The sequence below is a fragment of the Phasianus colchicus genome, chromosome 26 (assembly GCF_987193195.1).
Source record: "Phasianus colchicus chromosome 26, bPhaCol1.hap1.1, whole genome shotgun sequence".
Classification (NCBI taxonomy): domain Eukaryota; kingdom Metazoa; phylum Chordata; class Aves; order Galliformes; family Phasianidae; genus Phasianus; species Phasianus colchicus.
In genome coordinates this window covers 5,671,393-5,698,636 of record NC_143461.1, presented here as the reverse complement: position 1 = coordinate 5,698,636, position 27,244 = coordinate 5,671,393, and the positions used below count along the sequence as shown (strand labels likewise).

The following is a 27,244-nucleotide window of genomic DNA, read 5'->3' as shown; positions in this document are numbered from 1 at the left end:
AATCCTCCTAATGGATTTGTTTGCTTCCTATGCTCAGGATGCGCTTCCCTGGAGCAGCCACGTCCCCATCCACACTGCTGCAGAAACCACTGATCCTCCCTGCCTGTTTCAGAACATAACAGTGATATAACAACTCTAATTAGCTTCTAAATCAAGAGCTCTTCACACTGTACCTCTGCCTGCCGGCTTATAAAGCAGAGGTCCTCTTTGTTCTTCAATTTAACTGAGGATGGACCTGCAAATGCAGAGAAAATACTGCATTAGAAAAGCTTTAGAATTTAAAATGACTGTAAATGTGCTAAGCTGAAAATGTCCTGTTACAAATAGAGATTTCTAGTAATTCTTTTGTATGAAATATGTGGATATGGATATGTTCTTTAAGCAGGAATTACAGCTCACACACGTAGCTCTTCTCTGAATTGTGATTATTATTTTTGCATGGTACCATCACAGTGCAGGTTTCCTACAGAGATGTGCTATCTCACATGCAGAGAAAGGAAAGGGAATCTTAAAATGGAAGGAAAGCTTATAAGTGTGGTAATCTCCAGCAACCCAGAGAACTACTTTAAGGTTTTTGTGCACTGACGTGAACTCCTGTTTTATTTTCACTTCTGCTATTCAGAGCACACTCCAGCAGTGAAAGGAAGGGTGAAAAACAGCTCTTTGTTTGGGCCTGGTCAGAAGGGAGGAAGCAGCTTCAAATGCTGTCATGGAAGAATTTCCTCCAGAAAAGTAAGTGGGCTGAGAGCAGTGAGCTCACAGCACAGCTCTGCCATGCAGCTCAGTAAAGTGGTGTTGGGGGCGTGCCCTGTTAATGTATATGCATGTTGCAAACATCTAGAACTAATGCTAATCTATTTCTTTGCTTCATTTCCCCTGCATCGAGGAGCTGCCAAATGTTTAGAACACCTCATGGTTTTTATTCTGTTCGTTTGCATACAGCCCAGATGCTTGAAGGCATTTAAAACATTCAGCTCAGCACGTCAAGCATGACAAGTGTTTCCACTGAGAGCTGTGATGGTGTCTTGGCGTTTGCACTGAACTACGAAAGCAGCAGTAACAGAGGAAAGCAAACCAGATCTGGAAAATTGCTCTATCTGCCTTTTGAAATGAGTGTCACACATGGAGGAGCTGCAGGCTTTCACACAGCTGGGATGTGAAGCCAATCTGCAGTACTGGAGGTAGGCTGCAACTCCAAAAGCGATTTCAAGGCGAGGTAGCTGTGTTATCTGTGGGATCGAGGGCTGTGTGGGGTGTGCAGGAAGGGTGTGCCCTGGCTCCGTGACAGGACAGGCTGCTGGAGGATCCACCTGAGCAGTTTCTGACTGTCCCAGCAGGTTTTGCAGCAGCCTTGCAAGCTGTGCAAGGTTCTCTTTGCATGTGATAAGCCACTCAACCGCAGAGCCAGCCCCAGCTGAGTGTGTGCGTGAGCCTGGAGTGGGTGCAGGTGTTGGCCAAGCTTGCCTGCATGGGAGAGCACTGCTAGGAGAAAAAGTAAGGGAAAAGTTTTCCATTTGTTTTGAACATTACCAGGTCCTTGGCCTTTCCTGTTCTCTTGCAGAACTCCGTTCTCTGATTTATGCCAGAAATTATGAAAGCAATGCTCCATTGCAATAGTCAACAGTTTCACTGCTCTTATGCAATGTATACTGGAGGAAAATCAGAATCTCAGGAAGGCCAGACTCAGGTGGGCAGATTTCACTATAAACTTTTTAACACCAGGATAAAGATCTCAAAATGGATTCTGTAATCAGCAGGGCCATAAGTAGGTGTACTGCTGTGTTCTATATTACTTATAACATTTTCATGGTGACTTTAGAAATGTAAATGCTGGGGTAATAATTCACTCCCATAATCATTAGCTATTAGACACTGCAGGTGAACAGGCATTCAGACAAAAAAAAAAAAGAAAAGAAAAGAAAGAGAGAAGAAGGGGATGTGTTTTTTTCTGTGCTTCTTGGTTTCAAATAAGAATGGCTATGGAGCTCAAGAATCCAGAAGTAGAAGGAACTCTGCTATTACTTGGTCCTTAGGAAACATTAACAGCCATCAGCTATTAGCAGCTGATGACAGAACACCATGAACAGCCTCTGCTGTGCCTGCAGGCACCATGAAAGGGAACTTCTTACTTCCAATGCAGTTGATGATTGCCTCGTGGGATTTCTGGATGCCCAGCCTGAACTTCTGGAGCTCCGGGCGCAGTTCACCGCCCCGGTGATAAAACACCAGAGCAAATTCAAAGTCACCCATGGTATATAACGTCTCAGCTTTTTGGTAAAGGCCCTGAAAAGACATTTGAAGGGGAAAAAACCAACAAACTATGCTTCAGAGCCTCCAAACAACCCCTCTCCTGGGCAGAAATGAAAACCATACTCATACAGCCAAGTCTGCATATAATAAAATCCAATCCTGGATCCTTCCTCATCGGCTGAGCGCTTGCAGCTCTCTGGAAGCTCCGCAGAGGAGCTCAGCGTGCTGCGATTTGGTGTCAGCTGTTCTCACAGAGCGTCCCTCCCCCGAGGGCTCCGCAAGGACCGCCGCACCCCGCAGGCAGCAGAGCAGTCCGGGGCACCGTCGCCCTGCAGCTCTGCGCCATTTACCTCAGAGAAGGTTTTGTCATTTTGGAGAGACGCTTCGGCGTCCTTCAGGGAATTCTGCAGGTCTCCGAGCCTCAGGTAACACCGCGAGCGGGCCACGAGGCCGTGCTTGTCCGCGGCTCTGAGCTGCAGCGCCTGCAAGGAAGAGCGCGGCGCAGGGCCGGGGAACGCAGGCCGGTGAGGATCGGGGCGGTGGATGAGACCGAACCCCCCCCCATTTTCGCCTCCCCCCAGGCCGCGGCCCCCCCCGGCCCTCACGTTGTTGAAGCAGGCCAAGGCCTTGCCGTACTCGCCCCGCCGGTACAGCAGCGCGCCCTGGCTCATGAAGCCCGGGAAGGTGCCGGTCGGCGCGGAGCCCTCCGCCATGGCGGCCCGAGTCGTCGCTTAGCAACGGCTGCTGGGCGACGGCGTCACTTCCGGCACCGCGCGAAGCCCCGCCCACGCCGTGACGTCACCGACGCCTGGCGCGCCGCGCGGCTCGGCGAGGTCCTGGCAGGGAAAAGCCGGCGGCCTGGGCCGGGGTGAGCGTGATGTGTGAGCCCCCGGCCGGCGGGAGGGTTGGGAAGCGTCGCGCCCCGCTTCGAAGGGCAGGAAGCGCGTTGCTCGCACGACTCGTGCGGCCGATCCCCGCCGCTCGCTGTTCCCCGTTCCGCTTTGTCCTCACCGACCCAACCTGTTCGACCTGCGGGGATCGGCCGCCGGCTCGGGGTTGGTGCTTGGGCCGTGTTTGCAAACAGCTGCGCGGCCGCACAGAGAGCGGGAGTGCGGAGCTCAATCAGAGCGCTGTGCCGCACGGCGGGGTCCCTCGGATAGCGGTCAGCATGGCGCTGTGGGCTCGCAGCACGCTGCAGCACCCATCCCTCGGGGCAGCGGCGCTGACGAACGAGAGAATCTTCTGGTTCTCCCATCAGCATCGTCTTGACTTTACTTTGGCCTCGGATGAGGCTAAAATGAATGCTGGAAGCGATTTGCTCCAGCGAAATGACTCAGAGCGGGCGCGGCTCTGTCCGTCCCGATGCGCTCATCGCAGCCCGGGCTCATCTCGGCACCGGGAGGATGGAAGCTGCTGCTTGCAGGCCTCGCTCCCGGGGCGCTGTGGGAGGGGGCCGGGGGCGGGCAGTGACACAACGGCCCGTCACGTCCAGGGAGGCGGCGGTCCGACAAACCCGCCGCCGTAGGGAAAGAGCTTGAGGGGGTCCGACTGCTGGTGGGCGCCGTGTGACGAACTGCGGCGCTGCTCCGAGGGGGCAGCCCGGAGCGCTTCGCTCCAGCGCCGAGGATTTGCGCTGTATTCACAGGTTGGAAGTAGGAAAAAAGCTGCCGGGCGCTGAGCGCTGGTGGGGAGCGGCAGAGGCGGGACGAGCCGGGCGGGGAAGCGAGCTGGGGGCGGCGCGGCGCTCGGGGCTGACGGCAGCTCCGTGTCCCGGTGCGGGGTTCACGGCCGAGAGCGGGGGGGCGGAGGTGGGGGAGGGGGAAGGGGAGAGGGGGAAAACGGGGAGGGGGGGGGAAGAGGGGGGCGGGCCGAGGGGCGGAACTACGACTCCCACAAGGCCGCGCGGGCGCGCCCCACCGGCGGCGACCAATGGGAGCCCGGGCGCCGCTCAGGCAACGCACACGTGACGGCGGCGGCAGCCAATGGGCGGCGGCGGTGCCCGTAGGCCGATGGGCCGGGGAGGCAGCGCCGCGCCGCAGCGAACAAAAGGCGGCGGCCGGCGGGGAGCGGCAGCGCGGAGCGGCAGCGCGGGCGCAGGTGAGTGGCGGCCGGGCTGTGCTGCCCCGGGCTGTGCTGCCCCGGGCTGTGCTGCCCCGGGCTGTGCTGCCCCGGGCTGTGCTGCCCCGGGCTGTGCTGCCCCGGGCTGTGCTGCCCCGGGCTGTGCTGCCCCGGGCTGTGCTGCCCCGGGCTGTGCTGCCCCGGGCTTCCTCCGGGTCGGCTGCTGGGGTCTCCCTGGGCTCGGCTCTGCGAGGTGGCGGGGAGCGCGTGCCCGGCCTGGGCGGGGATGTCCGTCCGCCCGTCCGTCTCTGAAGGGAGCTGATGGCGCTGGGCCCGGCCGCCCCGATGGCCCCGGCGGTTCTGTGGGGCGGTGGGAGCCGCGGCCTCGCGCTCTCCGCTCCCGCCCTGACCTTGAGGCCGCCGCGAGGTTCGCCCTCGGCGGAGGGACGCGGGAGCTGCGCCCGGCTCGTGCTGCTGGGCGGGCGCGGCGCCGGTGTCTGATGGGAGCCGGGAGAAAGGGCTGCTGCCCGCCGTCTGTGCGGGCGGAGGCAGCCCGGCCCGAGAGCACCGCCGTTTGCGCCTCTTCCAGAGTGAAAATCCCTTTTCGCGGCCGGCTGGCCGCCCTCCTCTCCCCGCCTGCGGTTCTCGTTCCGTTCTCAGCCCCGTGTCGGCGGCGGTGTGAGGAGCCCAAGGCTGCCTTGTGCTCCATGGGCGGCTCTGAGCCCCGGCCGCTTTGTTTGCTACCTGCGCACATCTGTTCGTGCTGCAGCTTTGGAAGTTCTCTTCCTTTTGCACGGGGTTCACGTTTCCCTCTGTTAAACTACATTTGCAGAGCATCCAACGGCTGGAAAGTTGCATGCATTCTAAATATGTTGCTGTAGATCCCTGCAGTTGCTTCGTTTCCTTAATTGTGTTTGGAACTGGGCTGCCACTCTTCTGTCTGATGCTGTCTAATCCCTGGTGATGGGGAATAAACCCACACAGCACCTCACAGGGTTTCAGGTGAAGTTAAAAGGTAGAACTCCAGGTATCCCGTTGCTGATGCCGGGTGTGTGCCAGCACATCTGGAGCCAGTCTTCAGCTCTCTGTTAACCTGGCTTAAATTGGTTTGTGATCTGCTATTTTCCTTGGCTGCACTTTGATTTCTGAAGGCTCAGAGTCTGTAGAGAACATTACCCACCTTAGCGAGTGACAGCAGCTTGCATCACAGCAGCCCGATGCCAGGAGTTTCACAACATGCAGCACTGAGGCTTCTTGAGGCTTCTGACCCATGAAATTGGCTGCTGTGGGGCCTCTCTGGAGCCCCTCTGCCATCTGATGAAAGCATGTTTGCCAGGTGGGTGCTGACGTAACTGTTTGTGCTGCTCTGGGCAGGAGATATTGGCTGATCTTGAACTGTGTTAATAAATGACCTGGGATGAAGGGAGGATGTTACTTTACTGCGTGACTTAAAATTCTCAGGAGGAGAGAGGATGAAACCTCTCCAGGTGGGTGGAATTGCGTTGCTCCCTATGGAAGCGCCATTTGGGTATGAGTGGAGTTGAGTGATTTGGGTCTAAGCAAATTCCACGCATGGAGCCCTGTTCTGTGCCCTTGTGAAGGGATGAAGCTCACTGAGTTACACCTCTGAGACCAGAAAGGTCTTAAGGGGATAAATCAGTCCTTTCTTTAAAATGTATTTCTTATATGGGTAGGCTGTGCTCACCCGTCATCTGCTCTGTTCAGTATTCAAAGAGACTTTACACTGGTTCTCTTGCCAGAAATGCCTTTTTTCATCTTTTTTTCATCTCCTCTCTGATTTTTACTGTTTTACCTTCAGCTGATCGCTGGTGTGTTGAGGCAGATGGATCAGTTGTCACAGAAACACAACAGCATCCTGCTCTGTAACCTTTGTCTGGCTTACCATAATCACACTGAGCATCTTTTCTTTCCTCAATACGCTTGAGAAGCTTTAAAGAACAACTTTTTATATATTTGACAAACTGTGTTATGAGGGAAAAGGTACTTCTGAGCCCTTGATCCTGTGATCCAGTCCATTTCTTTTACTTGCTCCAGGCACGCTGAAAACCAGCACTCATTTACGTCATTGGCTGTGGGTGATTTTTAGAAAGGTCTCTGACTTGTTGCAGATAAACTGTTTGTTTTAGAGCCTCGGTAAACGAACATGCATCATTAGTGGAGATCACTCACACGTCCACAAAGAGCTCACTTTTACTGTGATCTTCTCATCAAACCGCAACCAGGTACGTGATTCTGCTCAGCAGAGCTCCTGCAAGATTTGAGACCTGAAGTCATAGGAAAACTGCAGTTCAGACTTAATGAATGATTCATAAACAGAGCAATATCTCAGGAGTGAATCAGTAGGAGAGAATATAATGCTATAGTTTGTATTTGGGGTAGGGAAAGGGACCTTCTGCTCTTCCATCCCACCCTGCTGTCCTCCAGAGGTGCATCCATTACATCTGTCGGCATCAGACAGAGCTGCAGGCACTCAGAGTGCTGCAGAAAAGCCCTCCAGGACAGCTGAGCCCTGCCTCACTGTGGGGACTGCAGGGTTTTCTGTTCCTCAGCTCCCTGGTGGTCGTCAGTCAGAACTCTGCTCGGTGTTTGCACTGCAGCTGGTAATGAAGCCTGCTGTGCTTGTGGCCCTCTGGCTGATGGAGGACCTGCACATGCACAAATGGCTCGGAATTGCTGATGCCCTGTAGGACCTTTATCTGCTGATCTTTTAGCTTAACAGTTCAGCAGACTGAAGTCATTGTTTCATGCTGTCTGTCCCGTGAGATGGGCTGAGTTGGAGCATGGAAAAACTGTGTGAGGGATGTGATTAAAGACTTGCTAATGCATTAGGAAGTGTAAAGGCTGTTCTCTTGCCATGGGACAACCAGCATGACACACGCAGATCCTGTCACATTCATCTGTTCCTATTCAATAATCCTGTAGGTTTTCTCTTTTTAGTAAGACTGAGGTCATTGGGTCTGGTTCTCTACTATTGCAGACAATTACGTCTTGGTCATTGGCGTAACTAATGCCAGCTTTTGATTACTTTAATTTGTAATGTGCACTGCAGTATTGTTCAAGGACTCTTTGTCACCTTGGGGAAATGCAAAATCTATAGGTTTGGGTTTTTTTTTCTTTAGGATAAAATACAAATGGCAAACATTTATTAACCTATATGCTCTTACTGCAGTCAAATGTGCTGCTTTTTCCCTGGGTCTGGCCTTTATCATGCTGTACTGGTAGCAGTTGGCGGATTTCTGAGAGCTCTGAAAGCAAGAGCATTCCTGCCAGGCAAAATTAATAACTGGGGGGAGGGATTTGCTCCCAGAAATAACACTGCTTCAGACTGAAAATGTAATCAAAGTTTGGAGCACTGTGGTACAGATGGCTTAGGGTGATGTGTGTGCAGCTGTGAAGGCAAAGGTAGTGGAATGCTGTTTGAGGGAACTGAATGTTTGTGCATGTTTGCAGAGTAAGGTGTGTGCTTTACAGCCCAACACACAGCTGCTTTTAGAGCTTTGGACAGTCTTTTTCTCTAGCTAGCTTCTGGCCAGCCATGTAATCAAGCTGTAAGCCTTTGGTCAATGCTTCTCTGGTGCACAGAGGTTCCTTTTAATTAAGAGAAAAGCTGTCTCAGAATAATAAGGTGAAATTGATCCGTTATTAACAAAGGGTAGCTGTGAACCAGCTCTGTAACCAGCTTGAGATTCTTCTTAGTAGGATGCAGCAAGCAGTAGTTTGTTTCTAGTGGTTGAACTATTCTGTCTCCTGCAGAATCTTCCATCTTTTTGATAAAGGTTCAGCAGTCAAAACAAATCTGCTAATGCTTTAATTTTCAGTGCAGTTGCAGCACAGCTTACACTCCTGCAGTTCTGTGGCATTTGCGGAGCAAAGATGGGTAGGAAAAAAAAAAAAAGGACTTGGCAGTGGATAGGATTTTGTGTAGCAAATACCTAACTGCTCTTTAAGCAGGGAAGCCATGTCTGCAGACCACTCAACACCCAGGTTCTTGATCTGGCTGGCCATTTCTGTTTGCATATTAAAGACTGTTCCTTTGTGAGACTGCTGCGTGTTTTGTTTCTGGTATACTGTTAGACTGTGCTGCCTTCTGTTCAGAATTCCTGTCCTTTGAGAAAGCTGTGGCAGAGAAGCACTTGTCTACCAGCAGTGTCTGTGGTTGGCTTATGGCCAGAAGTGGGGCATCTACTTTGTGATACCATGGGCAGTCAGTTGGTCTTCAGTGGCTTGTTCAGACACTTTGCTTTCTTTGGAATTTAAGCAGCTTTTCATTTCTGTGGTCGTGCCTTCCTGCTTTGCAGCTCTCCCAGGAGCTCGGGTGCTTCTGTGTTCCCTGCCGCAGGGCTGTGCGTGGGGAGCGGTGACAATCTCCCATCACAGTTCAGCACAAGGCACTGCTCCAGCCTCTCTGTCAGCAGTGACCCCTTGGCAGAAGTGCTCTCTACTGATGGCTTCTCTGACAAATTGCCTTTCAATCCAGTCTAGGCAGCCATGTCAGCCAAAGCCATCTCTGAGCAGACGGGGAAGGAGTTCTTGTACAAGTACATCTGCACGTCCTCTGCCATCCAGAACCGCTTCAAGTATGCCCGCGTCACCCCGGACACCGACTGGGCACGGCTCACCCAGGACCACCCCTGGCTGCTGAGCGAGGTGAGGGCTGTGCTGTGCCTCCTGGGCAGGGCTCACTGTGAGCAGAGCTGTGTGCTTGGGGCCTTTCTGAAGGCTGGTCACAGCTGCTGCCCTGCAGTGCTTGCAACCTGATGAAGAAACATAACACCCTTGAAGCAAGGTTTATCACCTTCAACAGGGCCTGATTATCCAAAAAAAACAAAAACAACTTGCAGGCTAGGAATAAGCCTTTACCTGGGAACAGCCTTCTGTAGGTATCGTATGAAGAAGCGCTATCAGGTGACTAAAATGTGCATGACACTGAACCCAGCCAGCCTCACATGTGGAGGACGGAGTGACAGCGTTGTGTCACTGTAAGCAGCTGATGATGTGCTTGTGCTTGGCGTCCCACATCTCCCATGGCTTCTCCATGTGTGCCTCTGCTGGTGGAGAAACGCTGATTTCATGGTGCATCTCACAAAGGCTTACAAAAGGATAGGATACTGGGAGGCTTTACAGGAAGGGAGAAGCTAAATGCCATCCTAACTGTTACATTGAAAGAATTTAGTTCACAATAAAGCCATGCCAAAGCACCACCATCAAAAACCTAGAACAGATGATCAGCAGAGACAGAGCTGACTGCAGTTCTCTGAGGAGAAACAAAGCAGCTCTACTCAAAGCACAGAGATGGGAGGGAAGAAAGGCAGATGTGTTGTAGCAGGAGATGCATTTGTTTAACAACTGTAACGCATTAGGCACAAAGCAAAGGACTGAAGGAGCACAGCAAGGACATTTGCTGCATGAAACTTACTGAATTTTTCACTTTGCCATCTGCAGAGAATCTCTCAACCAAACTCACTTTCTAATTATTCTTTCTTTAATCCCTCTTGCACAATGCTGCAGCGTTTGGTGGTGAAGCCAGATCAGCTGATCAAGCGGCGTGGGAAGCTGGGGCTGGTTGGAATTAACCTCACTCTGGATCAGGTGAAGGTTTGGCTCAAGCAGCGTTTGGGCCAAGAAACCACGGTGAGTGGCATTTGGCAACAAAAAGTCTGCAGGTATTGCTCTGTCTTACAGGGGGTGGAAAGGTGTGCTGTGCTGACACCAGAACAAATAAGGAATTGTTTTGTGTGTGAACCTCCTCCTGGTAAATAAGCACTGTTAATGACGTACTGTGTTAACTTGGTGCTCTTGCTACCATCTGCTGTGAAGGGCCTGTGTGGCAGTTCAGCAGGAGTCAGCACAGCTCTGAAAATCCCTTGCACTTGGAAATCAGTAGTTGATGGCTCGAATGCTGTGTCTAGTTGTCTTAGCCGCTTCGCTTTAATATGTAAGGAGGTTATAATAAGACAAGTATAAAACTGTCATGAAATTGTCCTCTTACTGTAGCCAGACAGTGTTCTGGCTGTTCACTGGGTGTTACTTCAAGTCCTTTTTTTAGTGTGGTGCTGTCTTGTAATATTTATTCTTCTGGGAATGCTACTGCAATGCTAATGATAAAGAAATGCCTGCCATCCAAGTTTCTACGTTTCAGGAGTTCTGCTGCTTCAAGGAAACAGCTGCCTTGCCCTGCTGTGATTGATTTGCTGCTGGCTCCAGCATCAGGCTGGGCGGCTGAGCCAGTGAGACTTGCCTGAAGGCCATTACGAAACAGCAGGCAACTGCATCTTGTGTGCCTCCCATCAGAAGAACGATGGGTGTTGAAATAGCTGTTTAGCACAATGCAGCAATCGCATCTAAAGGGAAGCCTGTGCCAAGGGGCTGTGACCAATGATGTTGGTTCCTGAAGCAGTGGTACCTACCACAGCCATGTCCCTTGTGCCAGGACACTTTGGGATGGCAGGAAAGCACCTCTGCAGGTTCCTGAGACCTTGCTGTGGGGAAGAGTGGTTTCCCTGGAAACATGATGGAAAGGTGTTTAGGAGGAATTGGTTAATTTAGGGTAGTGTTAACTCTTTAAATTTGCCTTATGGTCTCATAAATATGGGTATTGGACAAGTATTTATTGGTGTCTGCCTTGTTTTCTGCCTACAGATTGCTAATGCGAAGGGAATCCTGAAGAATTTTCTGATTGAACCCTTTGTCCCCCACAAACAGGTTGGCTAACCAATTAAAGCTGTAAAAGTACTTCTCAATCTTTTCTGGCTGGTGTGTGGCATAGATGGTTTGATACAGTGGCAAAAGCAGGAGCCTGGGAGTGGGTTCTTAAGCCGACAGTGATGCATGTTGTCAGAGCTGCATGCTGGCACAGCTTTAGTCCCTGCAAAGAGTCATTAATAATCATGATTGCTCTTACTCCACTGGGAGGAGGTTACAGATCACAGCAGAGGGACCCATTTGGAAGGCAGAAGGCAGATCCCTGAATCTCCCATCTCACTTTGTGTGGGATGTCTCAATTTGTGCTGGTGAAATCTTTGTTCTGTGCCATGGTTTTGGGAAGGGTATAATTACCTTAGTTGCAGGTGCTTTCACTGCACCAGGAAAGGATCTTGATGTGTACATCAGTTCTGTAAGATGGAAGCGTTTTTCTCCAGAAATAGAAAATGTTGTCCTGGATGAAGCTTCCTGGGAGGTGTCTGGGCAGTGCTGGTGCTTCTTGGAAAGCTTAGCATCATCCCAAGTGTGCTCAGTTTCCTTTCCTGGTGCTGATACGAGCACTTCTTTGTCAGGGTGTTTGCTGGGTGTGACTGCTAATGGTTGTGCCTGGGTCTGTGGTGCAGGAGGAAGAGTTCTATGTCTGCATTTATGCTGCCCGGGAGGGAGACTATGTCCTCTTCTACCACGAGGGAGGTGTGGATGTGGGAGATGTTGATGCCAAAGCTCAGAAGCTGCTTGTAGCAGTGGATGAAAAGCTTAATGAGTCAGATGTGAAGAAGCATCTCCTGCAGCATGCGCCAGCAGATAAAAAGGAGTAAGTATGGATCAGATGCCCAATTCCTGTGCCTGCTCTGGGCACAACCAGCCACCCAGAAGCTCATCTTCATTTTAGTGCAGTGTCTATTCACAGTGCTGCCTCCTAAAACTTGCTCTCCTACCCTTCCTGCAGCTCTCAGGAGTCTTCTGTGCATTCTAATCCTAAGCTCTTTGACCTTAGCTGAGCCTCTTGTGACACTGAGAGTGAGTGTTTCTGGTGCTTTCAGCCTTCGTTTGACAGGAGCACTTCTAAATCTACTGAAGTTTTGACCTCTGAGGAGGTGGAGATGCACACTGAATTTTGATCTTTGTGCCTGTGTAGAAGCCTATCACTAATATAGTTTATTGCTGTCTATTCCCCATCTCTGCTAAGGAGGCTTAGTTCTGACAAGGATGCATATCTGTCAGTAAGAGACAAGGATGTACTTCTGTCTCAGGAAGGTTAAACAGACTGAGCATCTTCATGACAGTTGCTCACAAATGTGTTCTCAGCAGAGTTTGGTGAAGTGTAATGAGGATGAGTCATCAAGGTCTGTCTTTCCTTGAGTCATCATCCAGGCTTCTTCCAGAGAAGATGAATGAGAATGAAATAAATTGGTACAAAGTAGATTTGAGGCAATACAAATAAGGCACAGCAGGCTGTATTTTATATTTGTCTGCTTTAATGAGTTTAATTTTTTTTTTTTTTTTTTGCAGTATCTTGGCTAGCTTCATCTGTGGCCTGTTCAACCTTTATGAAGATCTGTATTTCACGTACCTTGAGATCAACCCATTAGGTAACCAGTGCTTTTGGGAACCTACACATAGGACCTGCTGTTATCTGTACTAAAATATTAGAATGTGTAGATTAACCTTCTCCATTGTGTGTAGTTCATGACAATGGCACATGCAAAACAGGTACAGAAGTGGTTGTGACTTGTCTTCGAGCTATGAATTGAATGAATCTGAAATGTAAAGAGCTTGGAGGCAGTGATCTGTTATCTAATCTCCTTGAAAGGGTTCCCAACCTTGAAAGGGTTGGGAAGTAGAAGTGAAGCACGTGAGAACTGCTCAGTATAAAACAGCACCTGAACTAGATCACTGTGATCACAAGTTCATTATTAAGTGAACTCTCTGGGTTTTCTGAATAGATTTAAATGATTGATGTGGAGAAAGGAGATCAAAGGGGGCCTATTTTTTTAATGATATCTGGCGTTAGATTTTATGAGTAAATTGGTAACGTGTCCTTGTGTGCAAGGCACAGCTAATCCTGATTTGTTATTTTTTTTCCAAAGTAGTGACTAAGGATGGTGTCTACATCCTTGATCTGGCTGCGAAGATTGATGCAACTGCTGACTACATCTGCAAAGTGAAATGGGGGGATGTGGAGTTTCCCCCTCCCTTCGGCAGGGAAGCCTACCCAGAGGCAAGTAACAATCTGCTCTGGCCAAAATTCCTCTCTTGTGGACTACAAGATTAATTCTTCATTGCTTGTGTGTCCATAGCAGTGAAGCTGCCCTGTCGTGTAGGGTTTTGCTGCTATGTTTGAAGAGCCTTAGTCTTCCCTCTCAGAATTGTCAGGGTTTGTACAGTTGCAGTAGCTTCATACGTAGCTTCTCACTAGCTTTAATAACTGTTGGAACTAGAGCTCTCTTCTTAATTGTTCTGTTACTTATTTTGGGTTCTGCTACTCCTCACTATGATTTTCCCTGATTATTTTTTTTCATTTCATTAATTATAATTATGCATCAGTTGGAAAAGTTTTTTGTAACATGGCCAAGAAATCCATTTAGCTATTTCTCTCCATGTAGCTTGCTGGATGCCAACACTTAACTCAATTTGCACTTAAATGTATTAGTTCAGTTTTTGTCTCTCTGAATCATCCCTCTGCAAGTCACTGTGAAGGTTACTATCTCGGTGTCTTTGAGAATCTTAATGAACTCCCAATAAAGTGCTTCACAACAGGCAAGCACCCTGTGATGCAGGAATACCACACTGAGCCAAATTACAGCTCTCTTGGTGATTACATTGTTAACTGCAGCACAGCCAGAGAGAAGTTAGCCTTGGGTGTGTAGGGTTTGTTTTTCTTATACTTCCTCCAGTCCCGGTCTGCAGACGAGGTCAGAGCAGAAGTTGTGTTTGCAGTCCTATTCTTCCTTCAGCTTTAGCAAAAAGTTGTGACAGCTCTGCATGCCCAGAAGTTGGACCCAGCACCAGTAGCACTGTGGTTTTAAAAACAGCATGCAGGTATTAGCCAAAGAAAACCAGAAAGTCATTTAAATAATGCATGTTGGTGTGTCTGCAGGAAGCCTACATTGCTGATCTGGATGCAAAGAGTGGAGCCAGCTTGAAACTTACTATTCTCAACCCTAAAGGCAGAATCTGGACCATGGTGGCTGGTGGTGGTGCCTCTGTGGTTTACAGGTATCATACCCAGGGTTGGGGTGCAGGGAGTGTTGCAAAGGAAATGAGCCTCTGGAGAGGGGACTGTTTGCCATGCTGTGACTGCTTGGGACCTACTTGGAATGAAGATGCTGTGCAGGTTTCCTCCTGGGATGTGGATTGCAGTGTCATTTAGAACTGATAATTTGACTCTGGGAGGTTGAATTAAGCTTCTCTTCCACCTGGTAAAAAAGAGACTGGATGAAAGCTCTTAATGTTTACGTGGTTGCTGTGGTGGTTCCTGTCACATGTAGGATGTATAACAAGGTTAATCATGACTGGCACCAAGAGAACAGCTTTGTTCTCAGTGGATATGTGACCTCCCAAAGTCGTGCTTTCACAGGAATTTGGAATGTTTTGTAGTGACACAAAAATTATGACTAATCTCTTAAATTATTTCTTTTCTTTAATAGTGACACTATTTGTGACCTGGGGGGTGTGAATGAACTGGCTAACTATGGTGAATACTCAGGAGCCCCAAGTGAGCAGCAGACCTATGACTATGCCAAGACTATTCTCTCCCTCATGACTCGAGAGAAACACCCTGAAGGTAAGAACTGGAATTGGGTCTGAAATTAACTAGCCAGGATGTGCAGCTCAAAGTATATGGGAGAAAAACTGAACAAACCTGGACTGTTGCTATGCTTAGAGCTACCTCAGAGTCTTAACATACTTCTGCGTTCTGAGTCAAATAGCAATGGATTTCTGTTAGCTCTTGCTTCAGGGGTACAGTTTGTGTTTTTCCACATACCAAAGAGCACAAATGTGGTTGAAGAGATTCTTATCAGAAAGTTTCTTGCCTCATGCAAAACTCATCTTCCAGGCTCTGTTAAATGACCTACTGCAAACTGTTAATTAGTCTGAACCACAGCATTGTTTCTCTCTGTCCTACACTACTTCATGGTCTTACAGTAGGTACACTGTGTTCTTAATGTGTTCTTAATGCTGTTTTATTTATGCTTGTTTTTTCTCTTAGGTAAAATCCTGATCATTGGAGGCAGCATTGCTAACTTCACTAATGTAGCAGCCACTTTTAAGGTGAGTGACTACTTGGAAGTATTGGTAAATGCCCATGGTTGGCAGCACCAGACCATTCTGTCCAGGTCATGCTGTGCCAATTCTGACTGTGCATCTCTTGTAGTTCTTGAGATGATGATGAGGACAGTGTTAATGTTAGGTTACCTAGCTCATCTGTTCTTCATTTCTTTCTCAGGGCATTGTCAGAGCAATTAAGGACTACCAAGGCCCTCTGAAAGAGCATGAGGTGAGGATCTTTGTGCGGAGAGGAGGCCCAAACTACCAGGAAGGATTGCGTGTCATGGGAGAAGTTGGTAAGGACCATCTATTTCCTTCAGCGTTGTTCTCATCTCTTGTTTTTTCCACCTGCTTTGTCTGGAGCCTTTTTGAAGTTAAATACTTTGCTCTGGCAGATGCTGGTTCCTTTTCCTCTGCCTAAAGCTGACTGTTCTTGTATGCATACACAGGGAAGACCACTGGGATCCCCATCCATGTCTTTGGCACAGAGACTCACATGACTGCAATTGTGGGGATGGCACTTGGCCATCGACCTATCCCCAACCAACCACCCACTGCAGCCCACACTGCCAACTTCCTCCTCAATGCCAGCGGCAGCCCATCGGTGAGCTCCTCCACCCCCTCTGTGAAAGGGAATGCTTGTGAGCAGCCTCCTGGAAGCAGCTTCCTCTGTCTGAATGGGTCAGAAACAGATTTTAGCCACTGTCAATTTGTACAGTTAAAAGTTTGAGGGCAAACTAGTGGCTGCTTGCATAATTTTCCAAGAAGGGCCCTCTGATATTCACTTCACTTATGCAGAAAATGTGATCCTTCAGCAATGAGAATGTGACTCCTAAATGACCAAGTTCTCAGTAGGTAAAGGAGTATTCCCTCTTGACTGAAATATTTCCATCTCAAAATTGTCTTTCTTGGGAGGGTAGCATAGTTAAAGTAACCATCTCTTTTTAAAAGCCCCAAAAATTGATGTTGGGAAGCCTTATCTGATATGCTGTCCTTTACTGACTTGGCTTCTGAATCTTTCAGACTCCAGCACCAAGCAGAACAGCTTCTTTCTCTGAATCCAAACCTGACGATATTGCTCCAGCCAAGAAGGCAAAGCCAGCAGCACCTCTTGGTAAGTCCAGAAATGGTTGCTAGCAGTTCTATTCCACTCCAAAAGAGCATGGACTTGACTAAAGTCTTTTTCTGGATACAAACAAAAGTAATTTTGCAGTATCTGTCTGCCTTTTTAAGTGCTTTTAGGATGTTGTCCCTTGCTGTGCAATTAGCTCATACACAAGTTGAGTCAAAGCTACCTTGATCTGTGGTGATGTTGTTTTTCAAGCAATCACCACCACTTCAGAACTGTAGCTTTAGCATGTTCCCTTACACGAGGCCAGCAGATAGCAGCGTAGCATCTCTGCTCTGGCTGCTGAACTGAGGTCTGCTTTCCATTTAGGTATCTGTGTGGGGTGTTAACATGGAACACTGTTGGAACAGTGTGGCTATGCACAAAGTCCTTGGTACATGTTACAGCTTTCAGGATGAGCCATGTCCAAACAGCACTGAAAACCATGTCAGTTCAGTAGGAGCTGTGATGAAGTAATGAAATGTTTAGGATCAGAGGTGTATGTGTGGTGGTGGGATTTCTTTTGCTTTTTTTGGTTGTTAGATTTTGTTCTTAAGTTTGTAGGAGGCTTCTTTAGCGTGGTGATATGCTTGAGCTTTGGGGGCCTTCTGGTTGTATTTGTTGGAAGCCTTCCTGGGTAAGAGCAAACTGCATTGGAGGGTAGGGACAGAATATGAAACTGTTCTGCTGCTCCCCTGAGTGTGAGGAGATGGAGACCTCACTTGCAGCAGTACAGTGCGATGACAGTGGGGTTCAGATCTGACTCCACTGAAACACAACATCAAAATAGAAATACTGCTCTCTTAACCATGGCGTGCAGGACTTCTGCATAAACAGTGCTTTGAAAATGTGAGTTGTGGAGCTTGCAGTGTGGAGAGTACTGGATTTGGAGAGAAGGTACAGAGGAGAGTGCTTCAGTCTGCCAGTGGGATTTTTATGTGCGTTTTTTAACAAAAGCAAAACCCAAAAGCTCTGAAAGCTGTGGGGAGGAGGGAAGCTGCAGTGAGCCCTGTGCCACGCGTGGCCCTGTGGGGTGACGGCAGCCAACTCTGTCATATTGTTGCATGAGTGATTCTCTCTTTAACAGATTCAGTCCCAACTCCAAGACCTGGTACAGGTAGGACATGTGTGACTACCTGAGTGTGTCTGGCCTTGCTGGCAGCTGACTTCTCAGTTTTTGTTGCTGTTTTTTCTCTCCAAAATTTTGCGGTGTTGTCTAGTCCTTCCCTTCCCTCCTGCCAGCAGATGTAGCTAGCACGATCTTCCAGTTGTTTTTGACATGCAGATCACAGATTCCTTTGTACAAAAAACATGTTTCTTCCTGTGGAGAAGTTGCTTCTCTTCACCTTCCCTCTGCTCCCATAAGCACTGAGAGAAAAACAGCCCTAGCACACTGTGAAAAGCAGCCTTCACTTTCAGCAAGGACTCGCTAAATAATAACTAATACTTCATTCTAAAGGGAAATGTAATAGAGTAGATGTCGTGCTTATGAGCCTTGAAGGGCACAAGAAAGTTAATGAATTGTTCCTATTGCCTTATTGGTTCAACAAGACATTAAAGCTTGCGCCCAGTGAAATTACGGGAGCCTTAAGCACTAGCTCAGTGCTGGATGAGAATGAGCTTCTGAAGCAAAGTGAAGTTTCCAGTTATTTTCCCTACCATAAGAGTGGAGACGGGCAGAATGAGACTCTCATTCTTCTTTGTATAATTTGGACGAACAATATCACCTTTTGCATCCCATGTTTTCCTGTTGATGCTGATATTATTCCCTGCAGGCACCTGCAAGATGATAAATTGGAAAGGTTTTTGGAGGGTAGGCAGCTTCCTAGGCACAAGTTGCATAGCAGTGCATCTTTACCACGGACGTGTTGTGTTAGAGAAAATAGTGACTGTTGTATTGCTAATGCTGGGAGAATAATATCTTATTTATTCCCTCATGCTGACTGCCTTTTATTCGAAGCCTAAAAGAAATCAGCTGTAGACTGAGGTCAGCAGATGGATCAGCTCAGCGCTAGTTTTAAAATGATCTCTTATGGAGTCCAAGGGAGGAACTCAACATCTTGCTGTGACAAGTGGTGTAAATGTACTTAAATAACTCATCTTCACTAGCCTTTCTTGTGACCTCTGTCCCTCAAAGCCAAAGTTTTGGGCTGTAAATAAATTTTTAGAGCCATCAGATTTCTGTTGGATCCTGATATCAGAAAACTGAAAACAAAAGCTGAGTAATGTAGTGCTCCTTTGCTCTGTCTCTTTCATTTTCTGCATTTTGCTTTTTGTCTCCTACCACCGTACTGGTATGGCACCCTGACAAATGCAGGAAGCAGACCTCCCGTGGTTCTTGCAGATTGAAGGCCATATGCAATAAAAGTTCTCTTCCTCTTCAGCTTTGCAAATAAATCCATCTAGGAGGGATGTGAGGAGGAGGCATTTCTCACTTCACATCTCTCCTGTCTTACACCAGCTCCCAGCCTGTAATTCCGCACTTGTCCATTTTGTGAAACCCGAAACTTGGCTGCTGTGTTCAGAATCCTGGGAAGAGGAGGATGCTGCTTCTTTTGCAGCTTCTTCCTTAATTTGGGTATTGTGGCTACTACATCCTGTAGCTCAGCTGTTGGAACTAGTTTGGAGGGAGGGGGGAATATGCTTATATGGGAGGCTTTCAGCAAACATTTAGCAAAGTTTCAGCTTTTGTCTTGCACAGATATACATTTGGGGTGTGTTTGTGTTTTTTTTTTTTCCCCACTCTTTCTGAGCAGGTAAAGCTACAACCCTGTTCAGCCGTCACACCAAAGCTATCATCTGGGGAATGCAGACACGAGCTGTGCAGGGGATGCTGGACTTCGATTATATCTGCTCCCGGGATGAACCTTCTGTAGCTGCCATGGTTTATCCATTCACGTAAGTAGCCTGTGTTAATGTTGTTTTTCTAACTGCAACCCTCAGATACTTCTCTTAGCTTCCTCCTCCTCCAGCCTCTGTTCTTTAGGGTAGTTCTGCCCTAGTTCTCATTGCTGCTTTTACACTTTCTCCTGTGCTCCCTTTCATCAGGTTGGCTTTGCAGACTGCTTCCTGCTTCCCTCAGTCAGTGATTTCAGGCTGCTCTGAGTTATGCTATACAGCTGACATTGAGCTGTTTCAGGTCCCACATCGTGCTCTCTCCAAGGGCGTCCAAGTTCTGTTCCTTCATTCCAAAATGAAGAAGGTATTTCTGGTTAGACTTTCCTGTAGCAGCTGACTAGCTTAGCAGAGGCACTAAAGACACATACGGCCTCTTCTGTTGATTCACTGTTTGCTGCCTACTTGTCTGACACCTTGATTTGTACCTGTCGCAGCTGGTGTTGTTTTTTTTATTTATTTCCAAATATTAGCCAGAATCAGAGCAGCTTTGCTAATCAGGCTAAGGCAATCTGTCATGTAGTTGCACCAAATTACTTAAATCCTGATTCTGACTCTCTCCTCTATTAGTTGCAGTTTCTTAGCAGGCAGGAAGTGTGTGGGTCCTTCCAGAGAAGTCCATCACACTGAGGTATTTACCCTCTTTGGCCTTATCCCCTCAGCTAATGGGTTTAGAAGTTAGTTTCAAATTGACCTCAGGAGGACCCTCTGTGGCTGCTGAAGTGATGCATAAGCTGTTCCATTGCCCGTTGTGTGAGGGGGGGAAGGTCTTCCTGTTGAACAGAGCGAGTGCTGAACAGAAAAGGAGCAACTGACTTGGCCTGCTGTTGAGACAGATGAGAGCGTGGAAGAGAAAGAGGCTTGTTTTAATTTCTGTGGTATTTACAGACATCCAGGATAGCTGATACCTAATCAACCTCCATCCTGCAGAGTACTGCCTCTCTCGTCTGTTGTGCTGTTGGTCTGCAGCTCTGATGATAATTGCATCTCTGAAAAACCTTCTCAACGAGTGCAAACCTCAGGGTGCTGAAGTGAACTGCAGGCATAGCTACTTCTGTAGATGAGTAGCAGCCCCTTGCAGCCACTTAATGAGGAGAAAGCCATAGGGATAAAAAGTTTAAGGCTATCTATTAATCAACTGTTTCTGCTTGACCTTCTGGAGCAAGCCAAGCTGGCAAAAGCTGAAGTGTTCTGTTGCAAATGTAACTGTGGAAATGGCCAGTGTCTCTGGACTCCTCAATGGCTGAGTAGAGACTTCTGGGAGTCCCAGTTAGTCCACCACACGTAGCAGACAACACATAGAAACTTCCCTAGGTGCCTCTCCTCCAGCATGTAGAGAGCAGGGTGGGGAGTCCCACTGCAGTGGAATCGACTGGCCCTTACGTTGCTATCCTGGCTATTGGCCACAGATACTGGTTTCCTGTCTTCCCCTAATCCAGTATTTGTTCCAGTCCAGTAAGGCAGCTTTGCATGCATCTCATTCATTACTCTTTCTGTGCCTCATTCTGTCTTCCAGCTTGGAGTAGAATTAAGGCTCTGGTAACTTCACTGTGGGAGAGCTTATTCATCTTGCTGGATGCCTCTGTCCCCATTAGCTCGTCTCCTTCCATACGCTGCTCTGTTCTATACTCTGAAGAACCTTCTGCTGTTAGTATGGTCCCTCCCCACATATACTCACTTGCTAGTGAGTGTCTCACAGTCAGTCTTGGTGTCTGAGAACTGGGGTTTGTAAACTCCTCTCTATCTGCATGCGTTGTATCCCTTGTTTTTCCAGAAGCCTTAAAAATCAGGGCTTTTTCATCTTCCCCTCATAGTGGTGACCACAGGCAGAAGTTCTATTGGGGCCACAAAGAAATCTTGATCCCAGTCTACAAGAACATGTCTGATGCCATGAGGAAGCATCCAGAGGTGGATGTTCTCATCAACTTTGCATCTCTACGCTCTGCTTATGACAGCACTGTGGAAACAATGAATTATCCACAGGTGAGTGAGGGATCCAGAAGAAGCTCAAAAAAGACATTTAAACATTGTGCTGGTGCTTCTGGAACAGGGTACCAGTGTTTCTTAAACATGATGATACAAGCAAGTCAACATGGTCTCCCAGCTTCCAAATAAATACCTGTTTGAACTCCTTTGAACTCTTGAGGAGGATACCAGAGTTGTAGAGCAAATCCTAATGCTGGGCTTGCAGGTTAAAGGAAAACTCAGCACTTCTGTCTGAGAGTGATTAGTTTTCTTTGAAATACAGTGCTGCTCCCTGATGTGCAAGGGGAAGAAAATCATCTGAACCATGCATTGGGACTGCTGAGAGGACTACAGCAGATTATGGATCCGTGCACTGAGCTTTTCTGTATCATAACTACCCATTGGCCTGCAGAGTTTGTTTGGAGCTGATGGCTTTCTTTGTCTTGATGCAGATCCGCACCATTGCCATTATTGCTGAGGGCATTCCAGAGGCACTGACACGAAAGCTGATCAAAGCAGCTGATAAAAAAGGAGTCACGATCATCGGGCCTGCAACTGTAAGAACTGATGACCTTCCTCCTCTTGTTTATCCTGTCTTAATCTTCACATCAGTTTTCCCTGAAGGATAAAGTATATCCCACCATCCAGCTTGTGTGTAGCCATATAAAGCATGTGTTAGCTGACCATTTTAAGGTCATGTTGTCTTCATTGTTTGTATAAACACTGACAGAAGGCCATTTTACAGGAATGTTCCTTTTTCTTCTAGGTTGGTGGGATCAAACCAGGTTGCTTCAAAATAGGCAACACAGGAGGCATGCTTGATAATATCTTAGCATCAAAACTGTACCGTCCTGGCAGCGTGGCTTATGTTTCAAGGTCTGGAGGAATGTCTAATGAGCTCAACAACATAATTTCCCGAACCACTGATGGGGTTTATGAAGGGGTGGCCATTGGAGGAGACAGGTAGGAGTCTAACAAAGAAACTGCTTTCTAAGTCAGTGAGCAGAAGAAGCTTCTTGAACAGTCAGTTATGTGGGAGTGAAAGGCAGGCTGGCTGCTAACTTGTCTTGTTCCATAGATTTTCCTGAAAGAAATGAACTTCTCTCGTTCTTCCTTGTTTTTCACCCAGATATCCTGGTTCAACTTTTATGGATCATGTCTTGCGTTATCAGGATACCCCAGGGGTGAAAATGATTGTAGTACTTGGAGAGGTGAGTGGGACCATTCTCTGCTATCTGAGAAGGATGCTTCCAGAACTGAGTAGTTGAGTTTGACCTAGCAGCAAGAATAAATAATAAGTAGCAGCTACAGCTAAGTGGCAGCTGTTCAAACTGTCATTAGAAATCTGAGGTTTTATTTCCTGCTGCTTTAATCAGAAGAAATTGAATGTATTCAACACAGTCTCGCTTTAAAAATAGACTTTATTCTGAGACTGAAGCCATTATTCAGTGCAGTAGGACCAAGAAGTGTTTCCATGTGCATCTCAGAGCTGATTTCTTTAAAAAAAAAAAAAAAAGCTTTTGAAAGAGCTCAACTCTTTCTCTTTTCCCCTTCAGATTGGAGGTACAGAAGAGTACAAAATCTGTAGGGGTATTAAAGAAGGCCGTATCACCAAGCCAGTGGTGTGCTGGTGTATTGGTACTTGTGCCACCATGTTTTCTTCAGAGGTATGTGCAGAAGTGGGGATATATTTATGTGTGACAAGAGGGGGGGAAAAAAGCCAGCTCCTCCTACCTAAGCCATAGCAGAGAAACATGCAGAAATATCAATAATGAAAGCTTTTTGTGCTGCTTTAGTTTGCCACTGGAGGATTCCAAAGAATTCGGTGTGTTCATAAATGCAGTCCAAGGATCCCAGCGCAGCCTGCTGGAGGCAGTGCAGCCAAGAGTTCTGTTAGCCCAAATAAGAAGGCAGATTGCGCAGTCACTGGGATTCCTGTGACCAGTTTCCTGTTATGTACTGGCTTACAGAAAAACAACTTGCATTCCTTACTGATTTTCACTTCTGTTGTTTGTAGGTGCAGTTTGGCCATGCAGGGGCTTGTGCAAACCAAGCTTCTGAAACTGCCGTTGCAAAGAATCAAGCCCTGAAAGAAGCTGGTGTGTTTGTTCCCCGGAGTTTTGATGAGCTGGGAGAGGTCATTCAGTAAGTTGCTTGAGCAGGGGATGAAAACTCCTAGGGTGTTTGACTTTAAATGGATAAGAAATATAGTCCTGCCTGATACTCCTGCTTATTCTGGGTTCTTGAGGTCTAGACTAAGGCTGTCTCTTGTCATTCAAAAAGACTGAAATTAATAAAAGGATTCTCCCCCTAGGTCTGTCTATCAGGATCTTGTGGCAAAAAGAGTGATTGAGCCAGCTGAGGAAGTTCCTCCTCCAACTGTGCCAATGGATTATTCCTGGGCAAGGGTGAGCTATGCTACTTCACTTGATTCTTGGTTCCATAGGCACCAGACAAGATGTTTGGTATAATTCTGGACATTTAGAATGATAATGGTGTTGGCTTGGGATTACATCTTGGGCTTTATAGTGTTGTCAGTGAGCTTGCTTGCTGCACTGGTTCTAGGCTGTGGAACAGACAAGTTTAAGTCTTTTGCTGCCCCTTGTTTCTGAAGAGGATTGTTTAAGATCAATCTTTATGCTGTGATTCTAGGAGCTGGGTCTGATCCGCAAGCCAGCTTCCTTCATGACAAGCATCTGTGATGAGAGAGGGCAGGAACTGATTTATGCTGGCATGCCAATCACTGAAGTCTTCAAAGAAGAAATGGGAATTGGAGGGGTTCTGGGCCTGCTCTGGTTTCAAAGGAGGTGAGGCAGCTTTTGTGAAAACCCAGACCCTTTAGCTTGAAGTCTTATAGTTTATAGTCTTATAGTCTAAATAATTTCCTGTAGAAAGAGAATAAACTCTACTCATCTCTGAAAAGGCAGGTACCAGGATGCACTGTTGGCTGCTATGATCCCACTGCTCCCTCTAGCTTCAAGTAGATGTTACTGTCCAGTCTAACACTGAGTGTTTTGTTATTCTGATCTCTTTACAATAAATGACTTCAGTCTCTCTCTTGCTCAGGTTACCAAAGTATGCCTGCCAGTTCATTGAGATGTGTTTGATGGTAACAGCAGACCATGGGCCTGCTGTGTCTGGAGCCCACAACACTATTGTCTGTGCAAGAGCTGGAAAAGATCTTGTTTCAAGCCTCACTTCAGGCCTTCTTACTATTGTAAGTACTGAAGATTCAATTTAGTTAGATGCTACTCAGTCCTAGTTTTATTACTAGTAAGCTAGGATTTGGGACAGCTGCAGAGCTATGTGCTAGCTCCTGTCTGTTCATTCACAGTCTGAATTTCCACTAAATTCCATGCTTATAGCTGATGAAAGTGAAAATCTACTGGAAGATGCCTACTGTTCAGTTTATCTGTTCTAGGTTTGAAATCCACTCCATTTCTCTATGAACAAGATTATCTTCTCTCACGTGTGAGACTCTGTAGAAGCCACATTGCTGTCCAAATTGTCCCTCTATGGCTGCCTAACCTACTGTAGAACTGACAAGTAATGATTCAGATTGTATTTCCCTTCCTTCTGCCACCTGTAGTGGAGGTGCTGTGGCTATGCATCGACGCTTCATTGAGTTATGAAACACTTTGTCCCAGGTGCCCGCCTAACTTTAATTCCATAATTGCCACACTGACAGACGTGGAGGATGGGGAAGAGATGATCCTGTGCTTGTTTTGTACCTTTGCTTGTGGAGTTCTTTGCTGTAATTCTCTTTGTGTATTGAACCCAGGGTGACCGGTTTGGTGGAGCGCTGGATGCTGCAGCGAAAGTGTTCAGCAAAGCTTTTGACAGTGGGATTATCCCTATGGAGTTTGTGAACAAGATGAAGAAAGAAGGGAAACTGATCATGGGCATTGGACACAGAGTCAAATCTGTAAGAAAACTGCATTATTAGTACATATTGGAGGTGTGTTTTTATTCTTGTGTATGTTCTGGTTTTTGTTATAAACATGGGGAGGAAACAAAGGCAAGAAAACCAGCAACTCTCAGAGGCAGCGTTTGGCAGAATTCTCAGCACTTAAACTCTGAAGCTATAAATAGGAAGCTTACATTTAAATGTGAAAAATGTAAAATCTTACATTTAACACCTGTGTTAGATGCATCGCTAACTTTGTTTTTGACTTGTAGATAAATAACCCAGACATGAGAGTTCAGATTCTCAAAGACTACGTGAAGCAGCATTTCCCTGCCACTCCGCTGTTGGATTATGCGCTTGAAGTAGAAAAAATTACGACTTCCAAGGTGAAATGCTAGAATTTATCTTGTCACAAACACTTTTTCTTACTGGGAGAGGAGTGACCAGGAGTTAATACTATATTTTAATGGCATAGCTTAATAAATTGTTGAAGTGCAACTACAGTTTAATAAGGCTGAAGACATTTGGACACCAAGAAAATGCTGAGCAGACCAAAACCTCTTATTGCCTGGCGTGGTCTGGAAGTGCAGATTCTTGTGGCTAGCACACAGTGGTAGCAGGGGGTGAAAATCTCTGGATAACCCGTTTGGGGCTGCTTGGCCATTAATTGCATTAAGGACAGCCTTCTGTATCACTTGATGTGCATGTCCACAGCTATGGCAGCCTCCAAATTACCCTGAGCATGGAAATTACCAGGTGAACATCACTTGCCATTGTTGACATCTTTGTGTATTTCCTTCAGAAACCAAATCTTATCCTGAATGTGGATGGCTTTATTGGAGTTGCCTTTGTTGATGTACTCAGGAATTGTGGCTCTTTTACACGGTACGTATTTCTCGGACTGTGCTCCTGTAATTACAATAGGAGCCATGCTGCCAGTTTGTGTGGGGCCAGGGTTTCCAAACAGACACCGAGAAGTTGTTTTGTTTTTCTTCCAGGGAAGAAGCTGATGAATATATTGATATAGGGGCTCTTAATGGCATCTTTGTACTCGGTAGGAGCATGGGATTCATTGGTAAGTTTGCTGTGTTCTTGCTGCTTCCATCCTACAGGGCCGTGCCCTGTTGCCATGAACAGAAGGCAGAGGTGGAGGTGTGGGGTGTCAGCCTGTGAAATACATGCATCCAGTTGTAGGAGTCCAGAAATCAAAACTGTTTCAAGGCAAAGTAAGACTAGGAGGAGGCTCAGAAACGCTGTAACAAAGGCTCTTTCTTTTTAGGGCACTACCTGGACCAGAAGAGATTGAAGCAAGGTCTGTACCGTCACCCCTGGGACGACATATCCTACGTTTTACCAGAGCACATGACTATGTGATTTTCAGTACTGCCTCAGCGCTACGTCAGGAAGTTGGAAGCCTGCACAGAGGACAGCCAGAAGTGGGACTTTGGTGTTTAAAGGCCATTGGTGCAGACGAGGAGCTGCCTAGTTAGACTGTGCAGAGCAGCTGTTTTGTGAGAATAGAAACTTAATCAAAAACCAAAACTTGTGATGTTCCATGTTACCTGCTGTATTTAATACTGTTTCTCGTCTTTTATTTTTTTTCTCTAGTTTTATTTTTGTTTCCAGGAAAGGCTTTCATGGTTTGGGGGAATTTTGCTCGTGGATCAGAGTTGTATTGAACTCCTGAAGGTGGGGGCAGCTCCCATGAGTGCTGATGGGGGCTGTGGGTTGTTTGGTGCTGGGCTTCGGGCTGTTCTTCAGTTTGTTTGCTGTGCGTTCATCAGTCTGATGTACTCTGAATAGTGGGACCACTGCTGGCCTATAACCTATGTTACTCAAACTGCAGCGTAGTAATTAAGACGTGAAGTTGTACCAGATACTGCTGTAAAACTGTGAAACTACACGTATTCCAGTGCCTGTATTTATGCGAGCAGCTCCTCACGTACGGCTCAGCTGCTGCGGGCCGAGACTCCCGTGTCGCCTGCAGCTGCAACCCCGATCTCGGTAATAACCTCAGCCTCCTCTCCGCGTCTTGTAACGAGCTCCAATAAACGACACTACTCGCT

General features: G+C 47.3%; 2 protein-coding genes and 1 long non-coding RNA gene across 12 annotated transcripts in view; 2 read left to right on the top strand and 1 right to left on the bottom strand.

The window, feature by feature from the left end:
- Positions 1 to 2,134, top strand: part of LOC149914993 (uncharacterized) — a 2,704-nt gene extending 570 nt beyond the window's left edge. The window contains exons 2-4 of one of the 2 annotated variants that reach the window (XR_016460045.1): positions 623 to 732; positions 943 to 1,687; positions 2,034 to 2,134. This is a non-coding gene — a long non-coding RNA (uncharacterized LOC149914993). Of the gene's footprint in view, positions 1 to 622; positions 733 to 942; positions 1,919 to 2,033 lie in introns of those variants that run through there. The other variant, XR_016460044.1, reaches the window with a different exon arrangement.
- Positions 1 to 3,006, bottom strand: part of ODAD4 (outer dynein arm docking complex subunit 4) — a 7,766-nt gene extending 4,760 nt beyond the window's left edge. For all 4 annotated transcript variants that reach the window (XM_031600629.2, XM_090125214.1, XM_090125215.1 and 1 more), the window contains exons 1-4: positions 2,856 to 3,006; positions 2,601 to 2,732; positions 2,130 to 2,283; positions 174 to 235 (exon numbers count right to left, since the gene is read on the bottom strand). In XM_031600629.2, coding sequence (XP_031456489.2) covers positions 174 to 235; positions 2,130 to 2,283; positions 2,601 to 2,732; positions 2,856 to 2,963 — 456 coding nt within the window. In that variant the 5' untranslated portion in view covers positions 2,964 to 3,006. The remainder of the gene's footprint in view (positions 1 to 173; positions 236 to 2,129; positions 2,284 to 2,600; positions 2,733 to 2,855) is intronic.
- Positions 2,986 to 27,244, top strand: ACLY (ATP citrate lyase). 6 transcript variants are annotated; one of them, XM_031600626.2, is made up of 29 exons: positions 2,986 to 3,118; positions 8,807 to 8,976; positions 9,838 to 9,960; positions 10,969 to 11,031; positions 11,655 to 11,845; positions 12,544 to 12,623; positions 13,122 to 13,252; positions 14,132 to 14,250; positions 14,682 to 14,818; positions 15,245 to 15,306; positions 15,482 to 15,599; positions 15,753 to 15,907; positions 16,327 to 16,417; positions 17,499 to 17,528; positions 19,168 to 19,309; positions 21,121 to 21,289; positions 21,724 to 21,828; positions 22,038 to 22,234; positions 22,401 to 22,482; positions 22,828 to 22,938; positions 23,289 to 23,416; positions 23,586 to 23,679; positions 23,924 to 24,078; positions 24,338 to 24,488; positions 25,053 to 25,196; positions 25,451 to 25,564; positions 25,981 to 26,063; positions 26,177 to 26,253; positions 26,458 to 27,244. In XM_031600626.2, exons 2-29 carry the CDS (start codon positions 8,818 to 8,820, stop codon positions 26,550 to 26,552), a joined length of 3,306 nt encoding a protein of 1,101 aa, XP_031456486.1. In that variant the 5' UTR covers positions 2,986 to 3,118; positions 8,807 to 8,817; the 3' UTR covers positions 26,553 to 27,244. The 6 variants fall into 6 exon arrangements, with proteins under 6 accessions (XP_031456486.1, XP_089981338.1, XP_031456487.1 ...); XM_090125212.1 differs by lacking the exon at positions 2,986 to 3,118 and adding an exon at positions 3,739 to 3,895; XM_031600627.2 differs by lacking the exon at positions 2,986 to 3,118 and adding an exon at positions 4,217 to 4,347 and having other exon boundaries at positions 13,125 to 13,252.